At 46.4% G+C, this 20,559-nt stretch overlaps 1 protein-coding gene across 2 annotated transcripts in view; it reads left to right on the top strand.

The window, feature by feature from the left end:
- SH3RF3 (SH3 domain containing ring finger 3) overlaps positions 1–20,559 on the top strand; it is a gene marked incomplete at its 5' end in the record, with an annotated part of 355,085 nt that overhangs the window by 297,986 nt on the left and 36,540 nt on the right. For both annotated transcript variants that reach the window (XM_080813191.1, XM_080813190.1), the window contains one exon: positions 4,342–4,676. In XM_080813191.1, coding sequence (XP_080669317.1) covers positions 4,342–4,676 — 335 coding nt within the window. The remainder of the gene's footprint in view (positions 1–4,341; positions 4,677–20,559) is intronic.

The following is a 20,559-nucleotide window of genomic DNA, read 5'->3' as shown; positions in this document are numbered from 1 at the left end:
GACCCTCAACTCTATGGTCAAATAATCTTTGACAAAGCAGGAAAAATATCCAGTGGAGAAAAGACAGTCTCTTCAATAAATGGTGCTGGGAAAATTGGACAGCTATGTGTAGAAGAATGAAACTCAACCATTCTCTTACACCATATGCAAAGATAAACTCAAAATGGGTGAAAGACCTCAATGTGAGACAGGAATCCATCAGAATCCTAGAGGAGACCATAGGCAGTAACTTCAACATCGGCCACAGAAACTTCTTTCAAGACATGTCTCCAAAGGCAAAGGAAACAAAAGCAAAAATAAACTTTTGGGACTTCATCAAGATAAGAAGCTTCTGCACAGCAAAGGAAACAGTCAACAAAACAAAGAGGCAACCCATGGAATGGGAGAAGATATTCGCAAATGACAATACAGACAAAGGGCTGATATCCAAGATCTATAAAGAACACCTCAAACTCAACACCCAAAAAACAGATAATCATTTCAAAAAATGGGGAGAAGACATGAACAGACACTTCTCCAAAGAAGATATACAAATAGCTAGCAGACACATGAAAAAATGTTCATCATCATTAGCCATCAGGGAAATTCAAACCAAACCTCATTGAGAGGGGCACCTGGGTGGCTCAGTGGGTTAAGCCTCTGCCTTCACCTCAGATCATGATCTCAGGGTCCTGGGATCGAGCCCTGCATCAGGCTCTCTGCTCAGCGGAGAGCCTGCTTCCCCCCTTCTCTCTCTGCCTGCCTCTGCCTGCTTGTGATCTCTGTCTATCAAATAAATAAATAAAATCTTTAAAAACAAACAAACAAAAAACCTCATTGAGATACCACCTTACACCAGTTAGAATGACCAAAATTAACAAGACAGGAAACAACAAATGTTGGAGAGGTTGTGGAGAAAGGGCAACCCTCTTACACTGTTGGTGGAAATGCAAGTTGGTGCAGACACTTTGGAAAACACTGTGGAGATTCCTCAAGAAATTATAGAGCTACCCTATGACCCTGCAATTGCACTACTGGGTATTTACCACAGAGATACCGATGTAGTGAAAAGAAGGGCCATATGTACTCCAGTGTTTATAGCAGCAATGTCCACAATAGCCAAACTGTGGAAAGAGCCAAGATGCCCTGCAACAGACAAATGGATAAAGAAGATGTGGTCCATATATACAATGGAATATTATGCCTCCATCAGAAAGGATGAATACCCAACTTTTGCATCAACATGGATGGGACTGGAGGAGATTATGCTGAGTGAAATAAGTCAAGCAGAGAAAGTCAATTATCATAGGGTTTCACTTGTGGAGCATAAGGAATAATATGGAGGACATTAGGAGAAGGAAAGGAAAAGTAAATTGGGGGAAATTGGAGTGGGAGATGAACCATGAGAGACTGTGGACTCCGAGAAACAAACTAAGGGTTTTAGACGGGAGGGGGTGGGGGGGGTGAGCCTGGTGGTGGGCATTAAGGAGGCACGTATTGCATGGAGCACTTGGTGTTGTACATAAACAATCTTGGAACACTGCAACAAAAACTAATGATATATTTTATGGTGACTAACATAACACAATTAAAAAAAAAGAAAAGAGCAACGTTGATGATAAAGTAGATCATTATTCATTCAACTACTCTTTATATAAAGCACATGTGGGATGATGTAGTGGTGAACCGAGTGAGGTCCAATAGGATTTAGGCACTCCACAGTTGCTGGAGCATGCCAAAAGTTCATAGAGGAGAGGTAGAGGGGAACAGAGACTACGGAGTAAGAACATTTTCTCAGACTGCCTGCCTCTGTGAGGCAGGTTGGTTTGGTATTGCTAACCAGTAGGATGTCCAGAGCAACAGCAGTCCAGGTCAGTCCAAGGTTGGGTGGCACAGGGTGGGTGATTCCGAGGATAAATCCTCCTGGGGATCAGTGGAATCCCACATTCTTCTACCAGCCAGCCTGCTCCTCTTTCTCACGGAGGATTTTTATCTTCTCCAGTGGTCCAATTCTGTAAAATCTAAAGAAATATTTTAATTGAGGTTTTCTTTTTTCAAAGACTTGTTCATTCATTCAAGAAATTTATCAAGCACCTGCTGCATGCTGGGCAGCAATCCAGCTGTTCGGAATAGATCTGTGAACTCTACAGCAAGAGGAGCTCCCTCGTGGAGCTAGCTCAGCTTGTAGTGGGGGGCAGACAGGCAGGGAACAGTGAACACACGATGAAGAGGGTATCCTACAGATGGGTGAGAGCAGATAGTGCCATGGGAGGAGAGGGAAACCGAAGCAGGGCAAGAGGGGCTAGGATTGCAGAGCGGCACTCTGCACTGCTCAGTGGGTTGGCAAAAAACAGGGCTCTCTGGGAGGGCAGTGTCTGAGCTGACTGAAGCAGGCCAGGGGACGTGTGACTCTGGGGAAGAGGGTTCTGTGCCACAGCCTCTGAGGTGAGAGAGAGCCTGTGTTGGGAGAACAGCCAGGAGACTGGAGTGGCTGAGGGGAGGAGCAAGGGAGAAAACAGGGGAGCATGTCAAAGAGATTGCCTGGCAGGCAGGCTTAGAACTTTCTGGAACACCCTCTCCTCTTTTGCATTGGGTTTGGCAGGGTGATGTGGCAGGCACGTGGAAGCCAGCCAGAGGTAGAGAGGAGTGGTGTGGGACTCAGCCAAAGAATCTGGAGCAGCCCCTGCAGGCTCTTGAGCCCAAGCGATTGCTCTTGCCTGGCCCAGCTGCCAATTCTCGTTCCAGGGCTGGGGGGCTGGGGTGAAGGAGAGTTCAGACAGCTGGGGAGAGGCAGACAAATGGCCCCAGGAGCAATATCCAAGTCACGGGTTACCTCGGGCTGATTGAGTGACCCCAGTGGGTTCATCGATCTGCATAGTTGCTTAACCTGGTCTTTTGAAACTTGGGGCCACGTTCAGTGAGGATTCAAACCCACCCCAAACCCTGAATACTTCAAAAACCATAAATCAGCCTTTATTTATTTCACCTCCTAGAAACAGGCCGCAGCCAGAGTCCCGGAGTCCCGGAGAACCCAGGATCACATAATTAGATCTCACCAGCTCTTCCCACGCAGCACTGTCAGAGGGAAGAGGCCTGGCTTGCATGTGAAGGGGCTCTGGTTTGTCGTGCCGAGTTACTTCACGTTCCAGGGAAATGCTCTGAGGATTTATGAGTAGGTTATCTATTCAAGGCATATTTGGTGGCTGAGAATATCGTTTTGTTTCATGACGTGTATTTTTTTCATGTTGCAAAGCCACAAATGCCATGAATTCTGGTGGTGGAAAATAAGGACAGTGTGAGGTGTAATTCTTTTCTGGGGGACAGTGCAAAAATGATGTGATCTGAGTTGTCTGATGTGGCATGAAGTGACGTGGGCTGGCACAACCCGTGTCTCCCTTTGGGTCACCAGCCCAGGCCACAAGTCACCATTCCTCTGGTGTGGCTCACTCTGTCCCCCAGTATGTTTCTTCTGTGATTAGTAAGGAGACAATTCTTTAAAATCACTAATGTGAGTTGCAGCAAGATTCATTTTAATTCAGTGTTGTGTTTAGAAGGAACTTATGTTTTCACATGGTGGGTTGTTACCAATGTGAGGCCTTCATAACCTTACCATCGTTAGGAAGCATTTTTGCTGGCAGTAGGGGCCAGAGTCGTCATTGTGAGGTTCCTGTTCTGTAAATCCAGGAACTGTTGCTTCCGGATGTGGGCAAGTCAATGGCCACAGGCAGGTCGCGGTGAGAGGGGTGACGGCTTGCCCCCAAGACTGCAGCTGCCTTCCTCCTATGACTGTCACCAGCTAAAGCTGCCACACGTGCTCAGCCTGAGCTCGACTGGCCCTAATACCAAGCGTGAACAGGGGACCGAGTTACAGTTCTGGGGTTGAGACCAACCAGAGTCAAGCTGTCAGCAGTGATCACCTTAGAGGGAGTGGGGTCTAATAATTCCCGGGCACCTTGGGGCTTCTTTGGGATTCTGTCACAGGCTTTACTTTTATGAACATTTTTCACAAAGACGTTATAAGAGAACTTGTGAGTGTATTAGTTCATCACAGCAGAGGAAACCAGTTAGAAGGCTTCATCGGAACCTAGGAATATGCCCACGCTCATGGCAACCTTGGAAAAGGTATTTTCGGTCCTCCTGAGGGTGAGCTGTTTTGTGCCATGGCAGGGCTCGGGAGTTGGGATGTGTTTCCCCGGTCACCTGGCCTCAGTCTCTCTCCTGTGGAGTGTGGCTGGGTGTGGAGTGACCACAGAGAGAGGCTGGGAGCCCTGGGAGAAGGCCGAGGAAAGAGTCGGTGGCGACTACATTGCAGTATCAAAACTAACCTCGCAACCCTACTCTTTCTCCAACCCCACGCTCCAGCTGCCCACTCCTCAGCCCAGGCCCAGGACCGACCAACTGCCACCGTGTCGCCCCTGCGCACCCAGAACTCCCCATCCCGCCTGCCCGCCGCCAGCCTCAGGCCCCACTCGGTGGTGTCCCCACAGCACGTGCACCAGCCCCCGGTGCAGACGGTCATCGGGGCCCAGTGCCCCCGACCAGCCATTCCGCTTACATCTGCAGCGTCTGCCGTCACACCTCCCAATGTCAGTGCTGCCAACCTCAACGGGGAGGCTGGAGGGGGTCCTGTCAGTGGCTTGTCGTCGTCCAGCCCCACCAACACTGGATGCAAACCAGATGAGAAGAAAAATGAAAAGGTAAGTGGCCTTTCTGAGCAAGCCCTGGCTGTGGCCCAGCATTATTGTAACTCTTTGGTACCAGACACCAATGACATTTTATAAAATTAAGGCGTGAATTAGGGCCCCAAGTTCCTGCCCTCAGATGCCTCAGGCCTATGACAGAGATGGAGGCCAAACCAGCAAAGCAGCTTTCCTCGGGGTGGAATTCAGGTAGGCCTCAGGTTCAAGTAGTTGGCAAACCTGAGCCCAGATAGACCTTTTATGCAAATCAGAGAAAAAGTGTCATTTCCTCAGAATGCTTTAATTCTGTCTGTTGAGAAGTCACTGTAATATGCTCATTTTGTTAGAACAAGATACTTATTGCCAGGTACCAGGATATTATAATAATAAATATACAAATATACTTATATACAAAGTGAACAGCTTCCCTTCCCTTCAATGTGTCATCCTTGTGCAGTGTACAACCTGTTCAACTACGTGGGATAGGCCTGTTTTCTGAGGAGAAACAAGAGGGGGATGCTGGAATGACAGTTTATGTAGATAGCACTTTCAGCTATTTTTTGTGAAGGAAATTGGGCTTATTCACAAAAGTCCAGTGGGCTTGCCTCTGTTACTACCCAGCTAGACCCTGGATTAGTCAGGATTAGAATCAGATTTCTAAATCAGTGCTGCCCAATTAATCTATAATTCAAGCTACCTATCTAATTTAAAATCTTCTAGTAGCCACATTTTTAATAAGTTAAAAGAATTTTAAAAATAAAATTAAAAAGTAAAATTCATTTTAATGGTATAATCTATTAAACCCAATATCTAAAAATATTATCATTTCAACATGTAATCTGTATAAGAAAAATGTTGATGAGGTGTTTTGCCATTTTTTACATTCAGCCTTTAAAACCCAGGGAGACATCTGCGGTGCTCACAGGTGACTGCAGTGCCCACTGTTGTCCTGGACAGTGTGGACCCACATGTCTAGCTGGGAGCTACTCTCTTCATTGCCTTGCTGTATGAGCAAAGTATTCTCATTCCCTCTTGGCTTTACCACAGCTGTGGATCTTTTAAAACCTTTCTATATAAAACCAGTCTCTCCTTTTTTTTAAAGATTTTATTTATTTATTTGACAGAGAGAGAGAGAACACAAGCATGGGGAGCAGCAGAGGGAAAGGGAGAAGCAGACACCTCGCTGAGCAGGTAGCCTGATGCGGGGCTCGATCCCAGGACCCTGGGATAATAACCTGAGTTGAAGGCAGATGCTTAACAACTGAGCCACCCAGATGCCCTTAAAACCAGTCTTCTGATGAGTGTGTGCTAGCCAGAGTTGGGGTGAACCCTGCAACACAGGATGGTATATTCCAGGCAAGGATAGCTGCTCCTGTCCCTTGAGGAACAGTACCAAAACCAGCGTTGACCGTCCAGGCCACAGGTCCAGTGGACCCTGGAGGCACGCCTACTAGCTCACTTCCTGGGCTTGGAGGGAGCACAGAGGTTTCTCGGAACTGCACACCAGATTCCTCAGGGCCCCCAGATCAGTGGTGCTCGGGCCTCATCACCGCCGGTCTCATCTGGTCCGGAGGAACGTTATTCCCATGCTCAGGGTTGTGGAAGAAGCCTCAGTCACAGCCACTGCTCCTGTGCTCTCCCCCAGCAGAGCTCAAGCCCCCCTGAGACCAGCAGGGTCCCAGGCACGAAGTGAAATCATTGCTCAGCCGTTTGTGTCCATGTCTGTTTGCAAATCCTTTGGTCTTGGCCTGCTCCCTCCCACCTTGCAGCCTGGTTGGGAGATGTAGCTGGGCCTCATCGGGGGGCAGAGTGGGGGTACAAGCCCCCCCACACTTGGAAATGCTTCCTGGAAGACTAGCTCCTCCAGGCCTTAAAAAAGCAATGGACTTGGAAAGGGAGAGGCAATAATAGTTCTGTAAACATTTCTGGTTTTTTACCAAAAAATTCCCTCTCTCTAGTTTGCAAAACAGATAGGGCTAGGGTTCATGACATTAGAGTCAGTCTTGTAGGAAAGCGATATTACTCACCATCTTGCCCTCTTAAGCATGTTGCTAAGGAAAACCAGCGCTGGGCCTGCTCTCAACATTCCCAGCCTGTTAGACACCTAGCAGGCATTTTGTTCTCACTCAGGGTTCACTCTCTGCTACCAGTTCTCCTACATCAGCAAGGATGAGTTGAGTCTAGGGGACACCCGGAGGGTCCTTCTTGTTGAAAGGCACCGTGGAAGGAATGCCTGCTCACAGAAGGAAAGCAGCAGACATGTGCCCTTCGCGCAGGCAGCAAAAATGCACAGGCCAGCCCCTGCCTGTAGCAGCCGTGCGCGGGGCTGGGCACTGATGGCCGCAGCCCGGGGGCTGTCCACGCTGTGCTCTCAAGGAAGAGGTGAAATGGACTTGGCGGGATGAAGCGAGCACATCTTCATAGGTACGACAGCAACCGTCCACGTCAGACCCCGGGGGAGAAATACTGTATATCGTCCTTCTGAGTGTGATGTGTGGTTTTCACTTCTCGCCTCTCATACAAAGCATAAACAAGAAAAAAGCACTGGTCTGAAAAAAACCACCTGTTAATGGTTTTTCCTTTTGTATTCCCAGTTGAATTTCTCCTACTTCAGAGTAAAGTGCAAACCATTCAGTTGCCATCTCTAGCAGAAGCGCCAAGACAGTAGCTGTTCCTGCGAATCTGTGCAGTGTACCCCAAGCCAGCTGAGTGCCCCCGGGACGGGGGGCCTTGGTGCCCTTGTGCTGTGCCCCTTGCCCCCCGCCCCTACCGGGACCACAGCCGAACAGATTTCACCCACTTTGAAAACACAGCAGTTGGCTTCAAATCTATTTCTGGGTAAACCTATCACAGATGTGCCCATGTCTAATTCCAGTGGAAGGAATTTTTTAAAGTAATTTGCAGTATTCTTCAGGTTGTTTCTGTTGTGAATTTTCCTCTGAAAAAGGCGGAGCTCCCAGCCATGCTGTCCACAGAGACCCAAACCAAAGTGCCTGCGAGTTTTCACAGGGCCAGGCTCTTCTGAAATTTGATCCAGGCCCTTCCAAGCGTGGGCACAAGAGAGAAGACCATGACTGATGGGGCTCCTGGCCCCTGAGGTCGTGGCAGGCATCATTCTCTCCTAGGAGCATGGGAGATTTCTTCCGAGGCATCCCGGCATGCGGGGTACAAAGAGGACCCAACTGTGGCTCGTGGGCACTGATTGCTGTGGAGACCCCTGGGAGGCTGGCACTCTGCTAGTCCTACGCTTGAGTATTGGGCTTCTCAGCCCTGCTCCAGGCAGGCCTTGTGCATTGGCCCTACTTGGCCCACTTTTGGGTTGAGGCCAAGGGCTGACAGGATGGGCGCTCATTCTGTGGACTGGATCCTGAGCCAGAGCTCCTCTCTGGGCCCAGGGCTTCGGCCTGAGTGTGCAGCCTCCAGCCTCTCTCCCAGAGACTCTTCCTGCCCATCTTTCTGGTCCTATGACTGCCTGGAAGGGCTGCCCTTTGGCCTGGCTGCCAGCCTCCTAGAGAGCTGCCCACTCCTGCCAGCAGGGCCCACTCCAGAGTTGTGCCCTTGTGCCTTAGCCCTGAAGCCCGCAGTGAGGAAGCCTGGACAGGACGGGGTGCACAGAGGACAGGTCTGAGATGGGGGACTTCTGATCCAGGGATTCACTTAGAGCCCTGGACAGCACTAGGGACTCTTCCAGCATCTGGAACCATTTGGGCTGATTGGGGATCTGTTCTGCTTGGGGACAGACCTGCTGGGGGTGGCCCCGCATGGAAGAGGCCCCCTCCCCAAGAAGACATGGGAAGGAAGTGTGTTGTATAGCTTCAGGGTACCCCAAGCTGGATGGCTCCCTTCCTGGCCTCCCAGGTTGGAGACAGGAGAGGCACCCCAGGCATGGGGAGGATCTCAGGGCACAGAGAAGACCCCAAAACATGAGAAAGACCCCAGAATACGGAAATCATGAAGGTTACAGTCTTCAGAAGGTGCAGCTGGTGGGCATCTTTGGAGATCTTCCCACCAAGGACTTGGGCCTAATGTTTCTGAAGAAGGGACTGGATACAATTTTTGGAGTCATCTTTTGGTGCCCACAGATTGCAGAGTGGAAAGAAAACCTTGGAAGAATTTTCAGATGATCTGGAGTATTTAAGTTAACCCCTTTATGCTTAAATCCATTTCTGTGCTTGAAACAACCATCAAATACCACCTGTCCATCCATGACTTTTCTGTTTCTGAGGTCTTATGAACACTCCGCACCAGATGATATGGGTCAGTTATCCCTCAGGGTCAACTCCATGGGAGAGTCATCGTAAAGAGGGCACTGTGCCCCTAGACAGAGGCCACGGTCAGTGACTAGCAGCAGTGACATTCTGAGGAAGGAGGTAGAAGATCATGGCCCTCCTGAAGCCAGGAAGCATTCCCCAGCCATCTGGCTAGAAGTCACTCAAGTCACCCCCTCTCTCCTGTTTATTACAAGGAACATGTATGTGGCCCAGGTAGAATGCTGGGCCCTGGGAATCTATAGTGAGAGAAGATTCTGCTCTGGCCTGGAGGGACACTGAGTCTAGTACTAGGATGCAGGCTGGTAAACAGGCAATTGGGATAGAGGGATAACTGACCCATATCATCTGGTGCGGAGTGTTCATAAGACCTCTGAAACAGAAAAGTCCCTCACCTGCTGCCAGAGCCCACGTGGCAGTGAGCCATGTGATCAAAGCCACGTGGCTGGCACGACCTTTATAATGAAGGCTCTGGGGAGCTGGTCTGAGAGGAAGAGCAGACCTGACAGAACGACAGATAATAGCAGCCACTGGGCCTGCCTGTAGTGGGGACAGGACCTATGGGTGTTTGCAGGTGAACTTTGAACTTGATCTGTATTATCTACGTCCCACCCATTTAAGAGTATAGCAAGGCATACATTATATGGGGTTGCAACTATATTTTCAGTGGAAACCCAGGAGGTTCAACAGAAAGAAATCTTGAGGGTGAAGCTCTTTAGAACAACCAGGCAGGTTTTTTTCTAAATTGAGGAATCATTGGTTTATGAATCATTTTTCTCTCCACTTAGGCTCACGGCAGTAAGCAAGTCTTGACTTGCATTGTTTCTAAGATGTGAACTGGAAGGGGGGGCTACTGTAGGCTCTGTAAGCAACATCTCAGTTGCTGCCAGCATGTTCCCAATTTTGAGACAGGCAGACACCCTCCTGCTGTCACACACTAGCTGCAGGAGCCCCACCAACCAAACCAGTGCTGAGGAGGTGTCCTGCTGCATCGGACGACATTAATCAGGGCTGGGGCTGGGCTGGGGCTGACCTCACCAGATCTGAATTCTGCTCTAGGCCTGGTCCTCACACCGAGCTCTTGCAGGGAGAGTTGCCCTCAACTCTCTTGCAGGTCAGGCCCAAACCTGCAGACAGCCATCGAGCGGTGCGGTGTTTCTGGTGGGGCCACAGCAGAAGAGGGTGGCTCGTGAAGCATGTGTGGGCTCACAGACACATGTGGCATGTCTTCATGGGCTTTGGGAACCCCATGTGACTCACAAATGAGTTGCTTAGGAGTCTGGCATTCAGTTGGTCAGCTGTGGGTTGTGGAGGCCCCCTTCCTTCCAGGAACGCTCCTGCTGGGCAGCTCCTATCCCCTTTGGCACTGGTGTTGGCACTCTGGCTGGGCAGTGGGTCCCTTTCTGATTGCTGTGGGCCACGAGGAGCCCCAACGACTTCAGAACTTCTCTCCTCCCTGTGGTTGGGCTGCCTCCTGTGGGATGAGAAAAGCTGGCATTTAGCTTGTGAGTAATTTTTAGGCTGAAATTGAACCCATCCTCAAAGCACGAACGAATCCCAGCTGTCAAAACAAAGCCATTCTGAAGTTTTGTAGGCAACTTATTTTTGGAAGGGAGCGTGCTGCTGGAGTGTCACGTCCCTGATGACAATGACAGAGCCTCTTCCTCATGTCTGTCAGAGCACGGACCCCTAGGCGGGGTAGGACAGTGGCCTCACCCCATCTGTGGAGAGCTCAGAGGCAGCTGGAGACCTTCTGCAGGGGTTGACTATCTCCCGGGAAGGCAGCACAGGGCCAAGCCACTCCCCCAGGTCTTCCATAGAAACCCCCAGCTTTTGTTCTGAGGTGAGGTTCTATCCAATGCACTTCCGGCTGACTGCTTGGTAGGGTGCTGGGGACCCTTTCAGGGCACAGATGTGCACATGAAGCCCAGGTAGCCAGGTGGCCTGCCCGAGCCCATGCAGCTAGTCATTACTGGGAATAGAGCCAGACCCCTGGGTGCTCAGGCAGGTGCCACTTCCTTTCCTCTGCCTCTGTTGGCCAGCTTCTCCTATTGGGAGCCCAGGGGCTCCTGCCACAGAGCATTCAGGGTAGGATCCAGAAGAAAGAAGGCGCAGACTGATTAATGAGCGTAGAGGCTGTGTCTGGGGCGTGGCTGCCAGGTGTAAATCAGGGACCTTCTATTTGTCCACCTACCCTGTGGTGTTGAGCAAGTCCCTCACCTTCCTGTGCCTCTGTTTCCTAACCTGTAAATGAGGACGATGGCACCTGTCACCCTGAGTTTTGGGGAGGAGTAAATCAGTTAATCTCACAAATGCTCAGCCTAGTATTTGGAACAAAAATACTAGAAATCATGATTAAGCATTTGATAGGTAAGGGAAGGCCAGATCCCGTAAGAATTAGGAGATAGATACAGATATAAAACTTAGATCCCGGAGGCTTCTAATAAAAGATTAAAAGGACATTTGACTTTGCAGTTTTAGAAAAAAGACTACTTAACATGGCCAAATGGAGAGATGTGGGCTACTCAAAAATGAACCCAAACTGATCAGTGTAATCTCTTAGCGGGATTTATTCATCTCCTCTCCCACCAGCAGTTCCACTTTCTGGCTTCTTTTTCCTACGTCCACTGAGAAACGTAGCTATAAAACAGTTTTTTAAGGTGTCAGTTTTCTACCCAATGTTCAGCCTAAACAATGGATGAGAGTGCAAGAAAACAATTTTAGTCAGAAGTCACGTTTCAACTGCAAAACATTAAACCAAAATTCATTTTTAAAATACTAATAAACTAGCAATGGAGAAGAATTTATGATTACTGGTAATGACACATGGGGGTTCTGTGATTCTTCCCAGAGGGCAGAGCCCACTGTAACACATCAAGATTGCTGGGGGATTTTTACACTCTAGTGGCATATGACCTAGCCCTCCCGGACTGTGGTAGCAAGGTTGGTGATGTGGACTGCAGGCATGTGAGTGCTCAGGAGCCATGGAGCACACTTGATTCCCGCAGCAAGTTTGGATTCTGTTCTGCAAAATTCTTTCGCTTACTGCCTTCTTTCTCAGGGTGTTGCTTCACCCTGTTCTTAAAGACAAAGAACATTTTTCTAGTCTTCCCTACCCAGGGAAAAACTCAGCTGATGAAATCAGTTAAAAAGAAAAACATATACATGCACCCCATAAACCACACCAGAAGGTAACACTTGCAGAGTGGACCCAAAAGCTGTCCTTCCCAGCAAGGCAGACAGTGTCAGCTTGATGGGCCATCTCTAATGTTCCAGAGAACTTGTGAGTGCTCTTCCGTTTTGCCACTTAACTGAAGGCAATACTGAGAAAGAACAGAGTGCTGCTGTCATCATTTTGTTTGCTGTGGTTTTATTTTGTTTTGTTGGTGCTCACTACCCAGGCAGTGGTGGCAGAGGTGAGGGCATTATACCAGCTCCTTGAGATCAGATAACTTTATACCATTTTTTCCCTTTGGGGTGAAGTCACTCATGGGGTAGACTTGATTTTTGTTTACCTAATATTTTATGCACTTAGTAATTTCAAGGCCATGTCTTGGTAAATTACAAGACACATTTGCGTGTAGCAGGAGAATGAAGTCCATTAATCTTTTTGGTGGATTCACACTCTTTCTGTCCATCTCAAGTAGAATTAATGGGTCAATTTAATGAAAACATTATTGCTTTCTAATCTCTTTGTACAAACCAGCAGAAATGAATAGTTACTGGCTTATATCAACTTCCTTCTGATTCTTGGTTCTCTGCTTCACTTTGTATAACCTTAGACAAATCACGTAGACTTCAGTTTGCTTGATATTAAAATAGGAATAATATCTTCTTCCATTGAACAGTCAATTATTATTGGTTGTATCAGTCAGAACTCTCCAGAGGAAGAGGACCAATACAACATATAGATATAAATATTTATTTTAGGAATTGGCTCCCATGATGAATGTGGAGGCTGGCAAGACCATCTGTGAGGAAGGCCAGCAGGCTGAAAACTCAGGCAAGAGTTGATGCTGTAGTCTTGAAGCAGAAATTTTTCTTCCCCACAAAACCTGATTGCTCTTAAGGCCTTGAACTGATTACATGAGGCCCACCTATATATCCAGGAAGATACTCTAAGTAATCTCCTTTATTTAAAATCAATCAATCAATCAATAAAATCAACTGAGTGTAGAAGTTTATCATGTCTACTACATATTTTCACAACAACATTTAGACTAGTACTTCACTAAACACTGGGCACCATAGCCAATCAACTTGACACATAGAACTAACTGTTAAAATCTACCCTTTGTCAACTTGGCCCTCATAGCCTTTTCTGTAAAGCATATTTAGTCTCCAAATAAAGACAACAGTGAGGTCATGCTTCTGCCTAATACAATACAAATATGTTGTATACAACTGAAAATGTACTAACCCTTTCTCCAGAAGAGGGTTAAAGTCCTTAGGTAATGTTCGCTCTTCTCCTTGATATCCCATAACTTGAATACTGTGATGTAAAGTTAAAAATATTTAAGTACTATGATAGGAAGTCAGTACAACTTATATAACATCATAAGGGGAAAAGATAGGGAAGAAAAAGATTATACACATACGCATACAAACATAATCGTAACAAAATCAATTATAATCCTTGTTTCTGTACCTAGTCATAGCTGGTATTCTTAACTACTTCTTCCACTACCTACTCCATACTCTCTTTGACTTCAGCAAGCACCTCAGCAAGGTAGGGGAACCCAAATATTCATCCCTGAAGGGTCTGGGCTACTAGAAATACTGACTGACTTGGCTTGTTATAGCTTTCCATTGACCTTCATCACAGGACATGGTAGTAGTTAGAGATGCCTTGAGGAATATACCATGTTCTATGCTCTTCCTCACCTCCATTTTGGAGTGCAGCCCAATTTCCCCTAAACTAAACCCAACTTCTGACTGAAATAGTTACAATCAGGATCAGTCACTCCAGCCAGCAATGTAACTACTTTCTTTGGCGGTTTATTCAGTCATGAGGAATCCAAAATTGTTGGGTGGCTGTCTTAACTTCCAGTTCAATAGAATTCTTATTGTGTCTCCTGGTGGAAGCATTCCTACCTTTGAAACTAAGATCTCTAGGCCAATAGAGCATAAAGTCATGGGAACCGAGATAAAAAGTTTTGCTAGTGGGTCTCTGGGTAATAGCACATGGTGCTATTCCCATTCCCACACCTTGGTTCCTGGACATGTGAATCTTGGCTGTGGGAGAAACTGCACCATGAACTGAGTGCTGATTCAGAGCATGTACATCCTCCTGAGAACCTTTCCCCTAACCCTGCAATGTGTTACCACCCAGCTGATATTGTAACAGGATCTCCAAAAGACCATTCTGTCAAGCCAGCTGCTTTAGGATAGTAAGGAACACCATAAGATCAGTGGGCCCATTGCTATACTTCTTTCACTGTGAAGAGAGATCCTTGATCAGAAGCAATGCTCTGCAGAATGCCTCACTGATGGATAAGGCATTCTGTAAGTCCACAGATAGTAGTTTTGGCAGAAGCATTGCATGCAAGGAAGGCAAATCCATATTCATAATAAGTGTCTCTTTCAGTGGGAACAAAATGCTGCCCATTCCATGATGGAAGCAGGGCAGTGTCCTTAACCTGCCACCAGGTAGCTGGCTGCTCACCCCAGAGAATGGTGCCATATTGGGGGTTCAGTGTTGGTCTCTGTGCTCCTGTAACCAAGTCATCATTGGTGAGTGGAAGTCTACCATACTAAAGCCATATATGACCTCCACCTTGTAACAATAGCCACTTGGCAGGGCTGGCTAGGGAAAGAGGATACCTGGTATCCACAGAATGTGTCATTAAACCATCCTCTGCTAAGTGCAGCCTTAAGTGAGAATTCATGGAGGACACAATTTTATCTCAGATTTTTGCCCATTCATTGAGGTCTCTCCTTTCACCACTTTTCCAGACCTCCTTGACACCTCCTTGCACAGTAACTTGGACCTGTTTCATAGCCTTCTCTTGTTCTGGGCCCTACTCAGAACTAGCAGCTCTATTGGCTTACTCAGTAAATGGGGTAGAAGCCACACCCAAATGGGGAATAAATTGCCTACAAATCCAAAGAAGCACACTAGGCATTGTGCCTCTTTTTTTCATTGTGGGAAGGGCCAGATGCAACAATTTATCCTTGACCATAGAAGGGATTTCTCAAGATGCCCTGCACCACTGAACCCCTAGACACTTCACTGAGGTAGAAAGCCACTGAATTTCTGTTGGATTTATTTTGCATCCTCTGATGTACGAATGTTTTGCCAATAAGTCCAGTATCTAATAAGCCTAGTGCTCGATCGTTCCAATTAGCATAGTGTCACCCATGTAATTGATCAGTGTGGTGTCTTATGGAAGGGAAAGGAGATCAAGGTCCCTGTGGACTAAATTATGACATAGGGCTGGAGAGCTGCTGTACCCCAGAAGTAGGACAGTGAAGGTCTAGTGCCAGCCTTGCCTGCTGAAAGCAAATGTTCTGCTGGTCTTTATGAACAGGTATGGAGAAATAAGCATTTGATTGGTCAATAGCCACATACCAGGTACCAGACTATGTGTTAATTTGCTCAAGAAGGAAACCAGGTCTGGTACAACACCTGCAATTAAAGTTAATACCTGGTTAAACTTACAGTAATCCGCCATCATTCTGCAAACTCCAGCTATCTTCAGCATGAGCCAAATAGGAGAGTTGAATGGGGATGTGGTGAGAATCACCACCCCTGCATCCTTGCAGTCCTTGATGATAGCGTTAATCTCTGCAGTGTCTCCAGGAATGTGGTATTGCTTTAGGTTTACTATTTTACTGGGTAGAGGCAGTTCTAGTGGCTTCCACTTGCCTTTGCCACCACAGAAGTCCTCATGCCACAGGTCAGGGAGTGAACATGAAGATGGATTCTGCCAGTTGCCAAGTATGTGTATTCTTATTGTGCATTCCAGAACTGGGGAAATAACCACAGGATGGGTTGGAGGACCCACTGGTACCCCCTGAGAGACAGACTTGAACTAAAACTCCATTTGTACCTGACCTCCATAAGCCCCACTCTCACTGGGGGACATGGTGATATTTGGGGTCTCCTGGAGTCAGTGTCAGTTCAGGGGCAGCATCCAGGAGCTCTTGACAGGTCTGATTATGTCCTTTTCCCCAATGTACAGTTAGCCTGGTAAAAAGGTCCTTTGGGGGAAAGCTGGGAAAAAGAGTCACAGTATAAATTATTGACAGTGTAGTGGGGTCCTTGCTCAAGAGGACCCAGCTTACCCTTCATTGAAGGGGTTCTGGGTCTCTAGACCCTCAGTCTGGGAATTGATAGGGAAGTCATGACACTAGTTAGACTTCTGTTCACTAAATCTAGAACTCTTCCGCTTACAAGTCATGTCAGGATTTAGTAGAATGACCATCTGCTCCTCTTCTGGGACGCCCTGATCCACTACTGAGTGCCACAGTGTCTGACAACCACCTGAACTCTGCCATCCATCATGGCAGCCATGACCATCTTGGCTTGGACAATTAAGTGCCTCCATTTGGCTCTTGTCGGCTCAGGATCCACATCCTCTCATTGCATTCAGGCTTCCTAATTCTGCACCACGCTTCTCACTGTATGGTTCGGTCAGTGTGGAAGTGTGACCACAGAGAGCTTTAAGAATTCTGAAGCCCTTCTCACAGCAAGTATGTTTCTCACAGTGGGCATGAGAGGTGTGTCATTCTGGGACGAATGAGCAGGTCTTCCGTGACACATACACTCAATACTCCAATCTCCCAAAGTTTTGGGGTATATTTCTCTAGAATATATCAAGGCAGGTAACATTTCAACCTAAGTTACTGTTTGCCATCTTTTGGTCCATATTTCAGCCAGCCAACCAACCATCCAGTTGGATCCCTTTCTAATCCTGTGAGCCACAGCATTAAATCAAAAATCTCTGTTCATTGGCCCACATGAATAAATGCAACTCTAACTCTGTTTCTTTCACCATTATCTCACACTCTCAATATTCGTTCCCACTCATATTCCCCCGATTACTTTCTGGAAAATTTGAAAAAGTCATGTAGTTCCATCAGAGCATGGCACACTTCCTCATGGGTCATGCTTTGCACCTCACCCTTTGAGGTCCTCTCAGACTTAAGTCTAGTTCTAGGTCTGGAAGCAAAGAGAGGAGGTAGAGGTAGGTCCTGAGGATCAACAATATCTTACAAGGCAAGTACCTGAGAGGAGGCAATAATGAGCTCTTCCGTCAAAGGAAGGTTCACCTGATCAGGCAGGACTGGACAGTCAGCTTCTACTGGCAAAGGAGACTTGGCAAAATTTAGGGGTTCAATGTTCCAAGCCTCATCAGAATTGAGTCATATGTTCCCAGATTTCCAGATTCCCATTCCTTTCCATTCAATGTCTCACTGTAACAATGAACCTACTGTGAGCATAGGTATTCAATCTGCATGGTAATTCAGCTACTCACAGGGTGAACCTCTGGATTTAGTGGTAAGAAGTCTCAGCTCTGGGGCTACAGAAGTTAAGCGTTTCTTTCAGGGCAGACATAGAAACTTTCAGGTTATTTACCTGTTCTTTGAGCTGGGAATTTGAAATCCCAAACTCATCATTTGTCCAGCACAGTTAAGAGCAACTGGCCAATCTCATTATACTCATAGGTTTGACAAAAATGTTCTAAGTATCATACAGAAGATCACCCAGAACCTTGCCTGTTAAACGTATTTGATTAAGAGTGTGCAATGGCGATATTTTGTGTGTCCCTGTTGGCACATTGTGCCATCCTCTTTACCACTGAAAATAGAGTCATAGGGCCTTTAAATCTGTCAGCTTAAAGAACCAGTTCCAAAAAACACAGAACTAACTCAGAAAACTCATATTTAGGATTATTCTCCTCTAGTACCATTCTTGGTACCAAAATCTCTGTCATACAGAGTTTCTCAAAGAAATAGAACGAAAGGAATTGGCTCATATGATTGTGGGGGCTGGAATGTCTGCAGTCTGTTGAGCAGACTAGCAGGCTGGAGGCTCAGGTAGAGCTGATGCTGCAGCCTTGAGGCAGAATGTCTTCTTCCCCAGGAAACCTCCATGTTTGCTCCTAAAAGCCCTCAACTGAATGGATGAGGCCCACCTGCCACATGGAGGGCAACCTCCTTCACTAAAGTCAGATGATTGTAAATGTTAAACACATCCACAAATATATTCACAGCAGCATTGCGCTAGATCTGACCTAAAAAATGACTAGTAGAGCCTAGTCAGATTGACCCCTGAAAGTAACCATGATGGTTAATATCAATGAAAAACTATTAACTGATTAGGTGAACTACTACTAAAAATTTCCAAGGGTAGTATTACTTAAATAAGACTATGAGAGATGTGGCCAGGGCTGGTGCTTTATTTTCCAAGATTTCACAATGAATATGATGATAACGGCTATTTCTTATTTATAGCTCTACACAAAGTCATCACTGAATGATTTGGGAAGTAGGGCTTAAACCTATTATGTGAAGCTACAAGTAAAGTAAAATGCATCCTGTTGGGGGATGATATAAATCAATTCAAATTTCTGATTATCGTGCAACATGGCAACAAATCAGTACTTAGGAAGCAATGGGGAGGAAGCCATGAATTTTCCAGGGCTTCCAGAAAAGGAGGGTGTTAGCATTTGTTTCCATGGCAATTAAGCTATTTAAACCCCTCAATACCTCAGAGAGACAAGGCTTCAGATAATTATATAGGGAAAATATTAAGAGGGATGCCCAAAGGGTTACTCAAGAGATGCAAGGAAATTGTCCATTTCTCAGGCCCGACAGCTTCTTGTTCCCCAGTTGGGGCCCCTGGGCCTCCTCAGCACTCTCTGATTCCCCAAGCTGAGCTTTCAGGATTCTCTGAGCTGGGGGTGAATGTACATAAGGCAGGAAGTGAACACTCAAGAGTCTTCTCTCAGGAAGAGGCACCTGTAGAAAGTGCTCCTGGCAAGAGGTCACTAAGAGAAGATGCAGAGACCCTCATGCAAGAGGGTCCCAGATTCACAGACTTAACACTAGAAGGGAGCTTCGATGTCATCAGAACTAAATGGACCCACCAACCCAGAAGTCCTGTCTGCAACATTTCTAAAGAGGAATCACTCAGGTTCAGCTAAGAGGCCTCAAGGGACAGGGAACTTACTCTAGAGCAAAGAAGCCTATTGTATGACTCAACTACCTGTTGCTAAAAACCCCATCTTCTTGTTGAGTCACTATCTAGAGTCCACACACTTTCATTCATATAAATATGCACACACATATACGCACATGCATACACACAATCCCATGCATATAAACACACCCATGCATACACACATACACACAGGCATGCACTCACATACACAAATACATATCCTGTGGAGTAGACCCACTGGTGTAGTTCTGCCACCTCACTGTCCATTTTCTCTTCTAAAAATAGCCTCTCTGATATTGTAAGTCACCCTCCCAAAGAGGATTTTTAAATAGAGTGTATTTTTTAGAACAGTTTTGGCTCACAGCAGAATCAAACAGGAGGTACAAAGATTTCACATGTACCCCCACCCCTACGCATGCACAGCCTCCTCAGTTATCAGCAACCCTCCCAGATGGTGCACTTGTTACAATTGATGAGCTTACATGGACACATCATAAGCATCTGAAATCCATGGTTTCCACTAAGGTTCACTCTTGGTGTTATATATTCTCCAGGTTTGAACAAAGGTATAGACATGTATCCACCATTATAATATCATACAGAATAGTTTCACTGTCCTAAAAATCCTCTAGGCTCCGTCCACTCATCCCTCCTCCCCCCAACCCATGGCAACCCCTGAATCTTCTACTGTCTTCATGGTTTTGTCTCTGTTCAGAATGTCATCTAGCTGGAATCATATACTGTGTGACCTTTTCAGACTGGCTTCTTCCACTTAGTAATATACATTTGGGTTTCCTTGGCCTGATAGCTCATTTTAGAATATTTCATTGTATGGATGTACCACAGTTTATCCATTTGCTTCCAAGTTTTGGCAATTACAAAAGAAGCTGCTGGAAACAGCATGGGCAGGTTTTGTGTGGACATAAGCCTTACCTCCTCTGGGTAAATACAAAAGGGTGTGATTGCTGGATCATATGGCAAGAACATGTTTAGTTTGGTAAACTGTCAAAACTGTCTTTCAAAGTGGCTATGTCATTGTATGTATGTGAGTGTGTGTGTGTGTGTGTGTGTGTGTGTGTGTATCACATCTTCTTTATCCATTCTTCAATTGATGGACTCTTGGGCTGCTTCCATAATTTGGCTATTGTAAATAATGCACTGAGTAATGTATGTAATTGTTGAATCACTATATAGTATAACTGAAACTAATATAATACTATGTTAACTATACTGGACTTAAAAGTAAAAACAATAAAATTTAAAAAAAAATAAACAAAACAAAGTAGGCTGTGAATGAGAGCTTCTGTTGCTCCAGATCCTTGCCAGCATCTTGTGTCATCAGTGTTTGGGTCCTTGCTGCTCTAACACGTGTGGTGGTATCTCATTGTCACTTTAACTTGCAATTCAGTGATGATACAGGATGTTGAGCGTCTCCTCATATGTTTGTTTGCCTTCTGTATATTTT

Source organism: Martes martes, assembly GCF_963455335.1.
Source record: "Martes martes genome assembly, chromosome: 9".
NCBI classification, from domain to species: domain Eukaryota; kingdom Metazoa; phylum Chordata; class Mammalia; order Carnivora; family Mustelidae; genus Martes; species Martes martes.
Note: the sequence above shows the minus strand (reverse complement) of the source record. Positions and strands in the feature narration are given on the sequence as shown.